The 11035-nt window shown below is 40.2% G+C and overlaps 1 protein-coding gene across 1 annotated transcript; it reads right to left on the minus strand.

Annotated features, from left to right (window-relative positions):
• Positions 1 to 5856: 5856 nt before the first annotated feature.
• LOC122051540 lies at positions 5857 to 9825 on the minus strand. Its single transcript, XM_042612725.1, has 2 exons — positions 7089 to 9825; positions 5857 to 5992 (listed from the first exon to the last, which is right to left on the minus strand). The coding sequence occupies exon 1, from the start codon at positions 9106 to 9108 to the stop codon at positions 7810 to 7812; it is 1299 nt and encodes a 432-aa protein (XP_042468659.1). The 5' UTR covers positions 9109 to 9825; the 3' UTR covers positions 5857 to 5992; positions 7089 to 7809.
• Positions 9826 to 11035: the final 1210 nt, after the last annotated feature.

The raw sequence follows: 11035 nt of genomic DNA on the forward strand, positions 1-11035 counted from the left end.
TTGAATTAATTATGAATTTAATTTTGAATTTCAATTAATTATAATTTTGAATTTAATTTAGAATTTCTATTTCTTAGTCATCTCACCCGATCTAAATTTTCAATCAGGGAATCATATAATTTTTGTGAGATGAATTGAGGTTCAATTTAAGAGTTTGGTTTAATTTTGTGTTAAATTCAGGTTTAGCTTTGGGTTCAACAAGTAATTGTTCTTTGGATAAACTTCTGGACTATGGTGAGTCACAAGGACCTCATTAAAGTAACCATGCTTTCGAGATTTCCCAAATAGTCCTACCCATTGAACTTAATACTAAACCTTGGTCTAACTAGTTAAGATCCATTTAAGGGTAGCTTCGGTCAGTTCCACTTGGCCAAATGCACCAGGTCGAAGCCATATCTTCCTAGACATGCGATGCCCAAGCTTCCCTAACGTACTATCATCCAAAAACTTCACCAGTACCGTGGGTCAAGTTAAACCTAGCTCATTTTATGTAACCTTAATTACCTTGCCAGGTAATCTACTCTTGTTTACCCATTTCGGGTAGATTAAGTTCTGTTACCCAATCGGGTAGTTTAGTTGCGGGTGCCAGCTATTCTGGATCCTACTTCTATTTTTAATTTAATTTTAAATTTAATTTTGAATTTTGAATTTATTTTTGAATTTTGAATTTCGAATTTTTAATTGAATTTTGAATTTTGAATTTAATTTCGAATTTTAATTTAATTTCAAATTTTTAATTGAATTTTGAATTTAATTTCAAAATTTTAATTTAATTTCAAATTTTAAATTGAATTTTGAATTTTGAAATTATGTTCGTTTTATTACTATTGTTTTTCTTTTTGCCCCCCTGGATCATAGCCTCGATATGGTTTATCGAGGTAGTGTATTTGATCCTTCGGGATCTAATATTGACCAAGTCCAACTTGATTAATCAATTTGGACTTGGGGACCCATGCTTGGACTGTTTTTCTATCTATTCTTTCTACAAGAGATAAGTATGATTTATATTTTCTTTTTGGTTTAAATCCTAGATCAGTTCTATTGTAAACGGCTCTTTGTGTCCCAAGAATTAGGTCATGATTCTTGGAACATAAAGAAAACCGTTCTAGTGTTTTCTCCAGATCCTTGACTTGAGTTTTCAGACTGGAGTTCTCTTCTTCAAGTTTTTGAACTTGAGTTGAGTTTCCAGTCTGAACTGGTTCAGTCAAAGATTCGGAGTTAGTCACTTCTTTAAGGATTTCTATTTCCTTTAGAAGTGACTTAATTTTAAGATTCGATTTGGCTAACTTTCGCAATAAATAGTTAACTAGATTATTAAGTCTAGAAATACTCACAGCGGGGTTTGGCCCTTCGAAAATGGATACGGATCCGTGGCTTCGCTCGGACTCGGCTTCCGACTCGCTCTCGCTCTCGGACTCATCGATCTGGTCCCGGGCCATCAGTGCGAGGAGACTCGTTTGATCGAGTTCATCGTCGGAATCTTCTTCTGAGGATTCATCCCACGTCGCCTTCAGTGTAACACCCACGAAATGATAAGCTATACATATGGGTAAATTCTTTATAAAAGGAAAATGGAAATAGAAACCAAAATGAAATAAAGAGGAAGAGAGGTTAAGGTTTGAACTTTGAACCTCCCACAAATGATAGAGTTAAATTAGTACATGATAACCACTAGAACCATGAATGACTTATGATTTGTAAAGAGTGGGAATTGTAGTTAAAAGTGAGAGTATGATTAAGTAAGGGAACAAGAGAAAGTCAAGTAGCTATTCTCCCCTTTCTCTTGGTTAAGAAAAGAAGCAAGGAAAAGAGAAAGACAAGTTGTCTTTCCCCTCCCTTTGCTATTTTCGTGGGAATGAAGAGGGGAGAAAATGGAGAAGACAAGGGGATGAATTGGGACACTTTTTCCTCATTGGGAATAAATAAGAATGAGTGAAGAGAAGGGAAAGAAAAGTTTTGATAATTTTTCCTTCTTCTTCTTCCTCCTCCTTCTTTCTCCTTCTTCCTTCTCCACCGAGACATAGAGCTCTCTCTCCCTCATTTCCAAAATCCAAGCTAAGGTTTTCTCTCTAAGAAAACTAATTCCTAAGAAGGAGTCTCAAGGTTTACTCCTTACAAGAAAGAGAAAACAAAAAGGGAGAACTAGGAAGAGAAGCTCCTTCTTCCTCCTCACAAGGGTACCACTTTCTTTAGGAACAACAAGTGAAAGGATGTAAGTATCCCCTCACCTGTTGTACAAGTTGTTTATGTTTTCCATAAGATTAGAATGCTTGAAACCTAGGGTCACAATGTTGAACTTTCGGCCAAGTGTAGATGAAAGACCTAGGAAAGCTTAAGACCTAAACTAACCATGTTCACTATGTCCCTATGATATGTATGCTATGATAGGAGATTGGTTTGGTGTTCTTATGCTTGTATGTTGCTTAAAACTTAATTTCATGCTCCTAAGGTATTCGGCCAAGACATGAATAAAAAGATTTAGGGAAGTTCAAGACCTAAATAAGCATGTTCATTATGTTCTTATGTAAGTACCCTAGTATAGGAAGCTAGTTAATGTTCTTATGTTGTATGCTTACTTAAAACCTAGATCTATGATTTTGAACTTTCGGCCAAGTGTAGATGAAAGACCTAGGAAAGCTTAAGACCTAAACTAACCATGTTCACTATGTCCTTATGATATGTATGCTATGATAAGAGATTGGTTTGGTGTTCTTATGCTTGTATGTTGCTTAAAACTTAATGTCATACTCATAAGGTGTTCGGCCAAGACTTGAATAATGGATTAGGAGAGGTTAAAAACTTAGGTTATAATGCTCATGACCTTCTTTATGAAATGGTATGAAAGATTCTAAGTGTTTGCATGCTTGTATGTTGTTGGAACCTAGTGGTATTACACTATAGGGTTTCGGTCATGATGTGAATGAAAGACTTAGGAGAGCTTAAAACTTAGTCTAACATGTTCATGACTCTCCTTAGGATATGATATAAAGCTAACTTAGGGTTATCATGTTTTGATGTTGCTTGAAATCTAGACACATGTTTCTTTATGGTTCGACCATGGTGAGTTTTAGTGTTTAAGGAAACTTTAAACTAAATCTAGCATGCTCATGTTTTCCTTTATGATATGATATGGAGATAGCTAGATATTCATGCTTGTATGTTGTTTAGAGTTTGATTTTCTTCTTCATGAACTTTCGGCCATGATCAAATTTAGGGTCTAAGGAAGCTTTAAACTAAATCTAGCATGCTCATGAATTCCCTTATGATATGATATGAAGTTAGCTTGATATTTATGCTTGTATGTTGCTTAGAGTTTATTTTCCTACTTCATGGACTTTCGGCCATGAAAGAATTGGAGACCTAGGGAAGCTTAAAAAATTGGATTAACATGCTCATGAATTCCCTTATGATATGATATGAAGTTAGCTTGACATTTATGCTAGTATGTTGGTTAGAGCTTAATTCCCTTCTTTATGAACTTTCGGCCATGATAAGGATCAAGACCTAGGAAAGCTTAAAAATTGGGTTAACATGCTTATGACTTTCCTTATGATATGATATGAAGTTAACATGAGATTCTTATACTTGTATGTTGTTTAGAGTTTAAGTTCATACTCTTTGAACTTTCGGCCATGATGGGATTAGAAGCCTAGATATGCCTCACATGCTACGTTAAGAATTAAGAGATGTTATTTAATGATTCCATGCATGATTATGTTTTTCTATGATAGGTGATGTGTTCATTTATACCTATGAACCATGCATGATAATGTCTCTTATGATGTGCTATGTGCTCAAGTATGCATGTTTTATGATATGATAAATAATATGCTCATTTATGTATGCTTATGATCCATGCATGATAATGTCTCTTATGATGTGCTATGTGCCCAAGTATGCATGCTTTATGATATGATAAGCAAAGACCTAAGAGTTGCTTCCCTTTGTGTTGAGATTAAGAGCACTCTTTATGATATGATAAGTGAAGGCCTAAGAGTTGCTTCCCCTTCGGGACTAAGAGCACTCTTCATGATATGACAAGATATGATATGATATGTTATGACATGAACCATGATATGCTATTTTACTTTATATGACTTGTACCAAGGGTGGGCTCCATAAGCGCCCCTAGCCCGACGGACTATGAACGGGTCTAGTAAAAAGGGATGGGCTCCTTAGTAAGCCCCAAGGTCGACGGTCGTAGTACGGACCTAGTTCCCTAGTAGGTTTGGGGCTAGCTACCCTGCCCTAGGGATTGCGCGCATTTATGTATGTATGTGGTACAAGTCGGGCCCTCATGATGATATTATGTTCAAGTACTATATGATATGTTTAAAGACATCTTGCATATGACATGACACATGTTTTAAAAGATATCTTGCATGGTATGATTTATGATATGATATGCTTTTATGATTTATATGACATGATGTTTCTTTATTGATGATATGATACATCATGATACTTCTTTATGATATGCTATGCCTTATGATGTCACGCCTCCAAAGGAGTCCTTACCGAAAAATTTTGGCAGCATCTCCCCTGTATGGGTGATAATCTGAAACATACATACATACAATATACATCAACCACACTCGGCTGGAATATATGCACAAATAGAAACAACATAACACGTAATTTAGTATACTCAGCCTACCCGACTGGACAAAATGAAATAACACATAACCATCATCTATAACCATCAGCCTAAACGGCTGGAACAAAATAGAAACACATGAAGAAAATGATAAACCACAGCATTTTCATCTATGAAATGAAATCACAAAGAAAACAAATGTATGCCTCAATAGTCACTAACTAAATTACCTCAACCACCGGACTAGACTCTAAAACACATCGACTTGTTCAAAACCAAATTACATAAAACTAACATACATCCAAACGGTGACAAGACCCAAAAGAAACTATCCTCGAGTGTGACGTGGGGCGACTCTCCAAGCATCCATGACTCATCTATCGTTACCGGTGAAAAAACCATTTTTACGGGTGGTGAGTATTGGAACTCAGGTAAGGAAAGAGATAGTGCGTGAACATAACATATAACTAGAAAGTGAGCCAGTATACTCATACGAAATAGCGAGATACTACTGATAGAACAAAATAAGCACTTTCGTACCGGAGCCGTATCCTAGGCTAGGTATAATAGGTCAAAACTGATAATCTGCTACAGTACTACTCATAACCACATGGGTAACAAGGTATATACCAATTTTCAATGACTAGACATCTACAACGACACACAAGTAAGCATATCAGCGTATGTGAACAACAATAGTAAGCAATAACAACATATATAGCATAGAATCATAGCAAATATAATAACAATAGCGTATGACGGATGGTCACTCCCGCCCACCTCTCCGCACACGACTCAGATGGTCGAGGCCGTCAAGAATAGACCAGACACCACTCCAGCCTACCACTCACAAATGGCCGGGGGACGGTTGCGTAGTAGCTAACTAGCTACATCTGCGATGGGTCCCTGCTGCTCGTGCTCCAGCTACCACTCACACGAGTTTGAGGTGAGAAACTTACCGGCTTCCCTCTCTCGAGGCGGGATCGCAAGATGAGGAATGGAGATAATTACGGTGCGATACGTCGTATATATATATATATATATATATATATATATATATATATATATATATATATATATATATATATATATATATATATATATATATATATATATGCGTATTAATTGCAAAAAGATAATTGATAAGAAAAGGTAATTAGGAGATCAGCAGTACTACTACGTGACAACAACAATTGGAGTAGTGATAAAAGTGTAGCAGATAATGAGAAGTAAGTGTACAGAGGTAAGAGTGGAGTCAAGGTAAACAGTCCTTATCCAAAAATAGTTCATGCACTAAGTTCAAAGAACTACAGAATCAAAGTAAGAAGTACCCGCCTTTTTCTGTTGATCGTGCTAAACTAGCCCACGTCAAAGTGCTCGACTCGAATCAACGTCCTGTAAATCACATGATATACAATTTAGCTACTTCCATAAACAACATCTAGCTAAACCCAAGCCTAACTTAGGTTTCTTAAGAAAACATTGTAGACACATCCACCTAACCACACTAAATCCTATCCCTTCAAATCTGTTATTCGAAATTTCTAGCAACAGCATTGAGAATGGAAACCACTCATAAATCGATCGTTTACAACAACCGAGACAATACATAACCCCCTTCTACAGATTCATACTGCAGCAACAACAGGATACGATTCTCGCCAAAAGAATAAGCATCTCAAGTGAGAACTTTCCAAATCAGAAACAATTCACCAAATCAAACACCAAAATTTATACTTGCAATGAAGTTTAAAACCAGCCCTACAGGACAACCCCAACCCCTCACAAGGAGCATGAACTACATGGAAATCAAATCATATCTCACTAAAACACAGATCGTGTAAACATCTTCCAATTTAATTCTAAGTATATACCCATAGCTAAACTTTTCTAACCAAAACTGATCGGCTAATAATAATCCAATCCTTTCTGATGAAGTAAAACCGAGCATTAGCACAGAACAAATCTCCCATAAACCAATCAAAACTCCAAAACCAAGCAGGAATCTACCAAACGATAACCAGGAAGGAACAAATCCACCTCTAAATCGGCCTAGAGACCTCACGGAAAAAACCAAATCCAAAACCCACAAAAAAAAAACCCCTTACACAGTCCATTCCACCAACTAAACTTCTCGGTCAGGCATTTGAACAAACAGGTATCATACAGGAAGCTCACAGCATCAACACACGAAGGAAATTGCATCCGAACGAACACCACAAGAATCACAAATCGAACAATCCACCGGTAAACGAACTCCATCAATAACAGAAGACACAACCAAAATCTACAAACCATGCGAAACTCCGATTAAATCTGCCATTCGGTAAGAACATCACGACGATCACAAATTCAAAGCATACACCTAAATCGTGACACATTTCAACAATCGAAACAAACGCATTAACATCTTCTAAGTTTCCCATCCCTATACCTCACAGATTTCGTATTATCACAGCTAGATGAACTCGCCGGATCAGTTAGGGCATACCTCCACGTGAGGAAGAGGGGTCGGTTGCCTTGGCTCGGCGGCTGGTGCCCGCGTGAGGAGGGTTGCTGGCTGCTGTGGTGTTTGCGCGCGAGGAGAGGAAGAGGCTCGGCTGTGGCTCGGGAGAGAAAAGAGGCCGGCGGTGGGGGCTGTTGTCGGCCGACGGGGAGGCGGCGATGGCACGGTGCACAGCACCACCGGCGCGTGCGAGTGTGAGAGGGAGGGAGGAGAGAAATCACCGGCTGCTGGGCTGCTCCCGCGCAAGGAAGAAAGGAGACCAGTGGCAATGGCTCGGTAGAGGAGAGGAGTGGCGTCGGGCTTAGGGCACGGGGAAGGGAGAGGAATTTCGGCGCAAGGGATTAGGGAAGAGTATGAAACTTAGGCTTTAATAGAAAACCTAGACCTATTAATCAAATCAACTCTCTATTAAATAGGTATTCCAAACAGACCTTTTCCAAAGCCAAAATTTTTATCCCATCAAAATACGTCCTACAGGCTCAGATTAAATCCCAGAAAATTTCTGAAAATTCCTAAAAATCCTAATAAGGTTATTTGTCTATTAAACCTTATTTTTTTAATTATCATTTTTTGCTGTATTTTACATTCTCCCCCACTAATAAAAATTTGGTCCCCAAATTTACGACCTAAGTACGTTGAACAACAAATGACATATTTTATACCCGAGAGATGAACGAATGAGAACTACCAGTATCTATCAATAGATCTATACTAAAGGTATAAAGTGGCTAATACCTTGGAAGTCCAATCCCTCGGCCCGCTGTGCCTCCTCCCGTGTGACGGCATAACCCCGTCCCACCTCTGCACTCGATGGTGGCATCCTTAAAGTAGGCTGACGTGGATTCGGAGGAGCGTCATCCTGCTGCTGCTGCGGGTACTGAGGCTGAGTCTGCGGCTGAAACGTCGAATAAGGCTGAGATGGAAGTGCAGGGTCTTGCTGTACCGGATATGTCTGGTAAGGGGACGCCGCAGTAGAGTACTGCGTGGTCGCTGGCATCACCGGATACTCCTGACTCTGGATATGGTACACTTTTCCCTGGGGCCCCGGCAGTTGCGACTGATATGAAGCGTTCTGAGTCCTCTGAGGTCCTTTCTGCTGTCGTGGCTGGGTGGGTCGCCCTCCCTGAGTGGCCTCTTTAGTCATCTCTAATTGAGCCTTCAGAGTGCAATTTCGACTCTCATGCCCTAGAAGCTTATAATAGAAGCATATAGCGTGATCCAACGGGCAATCATTCCTGGTATGACTCTTGGAGCCGCATTGAAAACACATGATCCCTCCAAAGTCGTTCTTCCGATCTCGTTGAGAAGAACGAGAACCCCCATCCGAGGTTCGCCTTGTCTTCCGAGGTGGAGAGGACCCTCCTGAAGTAATCTGTGAGCTCTGTCCTCTTTTCTCCTTCTTCTGCGTCACTTGTTTATTATTACTTTTTTCCAGATTCACCTGTTGCTGAGTCATCTCAATGAATAACACCCGATCTAAAACCTCTCGATAAGAACTACCGGGAAATCCGGACATCTTGAGTCGTATGTAAGCCGCAAGTCCTTGAGTAAACTGATGCATCCGATCATAATCCTGAGCCACCAGATGAGGACAAAACTCAGCCAGTCTACTGAATTCTGCATTATACTCCATCACAGAACGGTCACCTTGCTTGAGGTTCAGAAACTCCTGACGACGGGCTAGACAAAATGTAACCGGAAAATACTGTCTCTCAAATGCCTCCCGGTACATCTGCCACGTGATACGTTGTTCCCCAAAGATCGACTTCTGCATGTCCCACCAAGTGACGGCTTGATCCCGAAGATGATATGCAGCCAACTCCACCTTCTCTTCATCTGTACACTTCATGTACCAAAATGTGCCCTCCAAGTTCTTCAACCAGCTACGAGCCGCCCAAGGGTCAGCACCCCCATGGAACAGAGTAGTTCGATCTTTCATAGACTTCGCCAACAAGGGTATTCGGGCTCTATCCATCACCCAACCAGTAGTGTCTGGAGCAGGCATAGAAGGTGGTACTCCCGGCGTCCGTAACTCATGCTCCCTAGTAGAGGTTGGAGGATTCCGATCACTGCTACCTGAATCAACCTCATTCGGGTTTCATGTAAACTCCGTCTCTTGGCCAGCAGGTTCGGGGCCCATCGATACCGTGGGTTGTTTTCGTGGTCGACCTTGTCCACAGTGATGCATAGCAGTCGACCCTTTTCGTGCCATTCCTGTTAATAATAAGTAGGCAAGGAAAATGATTTAGCAGTAGACCACTTACATCCTATAGCTCGGAGATATCTGCCGCTGCCTGGTCCCACAACTCGAGGGTCACATCGAGGCATCACTTACACAGGGAAAACAAAACAGTCGGAATACCGAAAATCATAAATTGAAAGAAGATCGAAATTTCAAAACACAAAACACAACATTTGACTCGAACCATGCTCTAATACCACTAAATTGGTATCAGATTAACTCGAAAATACCGAACACGAAAAACAAATCGCACAATCCGAAACACATAAATAGGCTTCGCAACCTGGGCTCTGATACCACTAAATTGGTATCAGATTAACTCGAAAATCCAACACACTAAGAACAAATCGCAACATCGGAGACATACAAATAGGTTTCGTAAAACCTAAGCTTTGATACCACTAAATTGTCACGCCCCCAAAGGAGTCCTTACCGAAAAATTTCGGCAGCATCTCCCCTGTATGGTTGACAATCTGAAACATACATACATACAATATACATCAACCACACTCGGCTGGAATATATGCACAAATAGAAACAACATAACACGCAGTTTAGTATACTCAGCCTACCCGACTGGACAAAATGAAATAACACATAACCATCATCTATAACCATCAGCCTAAACGGCTGGAACAAAATAGAAACACACACAGCGGAAGACAGAATGATAAATACTCAGCCTACACGGCTGGATGTAAATGCAACAGAAATCACAAAAGAAAACAAATGTATGACCGACAAAGTCACTAACTAAATTACCTACAACCACCAGACTAGACTCTAAAAACACATCGACTTGTTCAAAACCAAATTACGCAAAACTAACATACATCCAAACAGTGACAAGACCCAAAAGAAACTATCCTCGAGTGTGACGTGGGACCGGCAGCCGAGACTCTCCAAGCATCCATGACTCATCTATCTGTTACCTGGTGAAAGAAAACCATTTTTTTACGGGGTGGTGAGTATTGGAACTCAGCGGGTAAGGAAAGAGATAGTGCATGAACATAACATATAACTAGAAAGTGAGCCAAGAGTATACAGTCTCATACAGAAATAGCAGATACTACAATAGAACCAAAATAAGTACTCATACCTGGAGCCATATCCTAGGCTAGGTATAATAGGTCAAAACTGGTACTAATCTGCTACAGTACTACTCATAACCACATAGGTAATAAGCAAGGTATATACCAATTTTCAATGACTAGACATCTACAACGAGAACATATCTCAACACAAGTAAGCATATCAGCATATGTGAACAACAGCAGTAAGTAAGCAATAACAACATATATAGATAACAGCAATCATAGCAAATATAATAACAATAGCGTATGCACGGATGGTCACTCCTGCCCACCTCTCCGCACCATGACCCCTGTATGGTCGAGAGGCCGGGTCAGTGACAGACTGTACACCACTCCAGCTACCACTCACACAAATGGCCGAGGGGACAGTTGCATAGTAGCTAACTAGCTACATCTGCGATGGGGTCCCTGCTGCTCGTACTCCAGCTACCACTCACACGAGTGGCCGAGTGCGGCACGACAGGACAAGCAGCATCAACTCCAGCTACCACTCTCTCGAGTGGCCGAGGATGCGGCATGCATGCAATGACATGATGCGAACAATGCAACAGTCATCATATATATATATATATATATAAGCAGAAACAGGTATGCTA

Source organism: Zingiber officinale, chromosome 3A (genome assembly GCF_018446385.1).
Source record: "Zingiber officinale cultivar Zhangliang chromosome 3A, Zo_v1.1, whole genome shotgun sequence".
NCBI lineage: Eukaryota > Viridiplantae > Streptophyta > Magnoliopsida > Zingiberales > Zingiberaceae > Zingiber > Zingiber officinale.

Bases quoted from the DNA above. Each gene is read 5' to 3' on its own strand.
- LOC122051540 (XM_042612725.1), bottom strand. From the start codon at position 9,108: ATGCCTGCTCCAGACACTACTGGTTGGGTGATGGATAGAGCCCGAATA.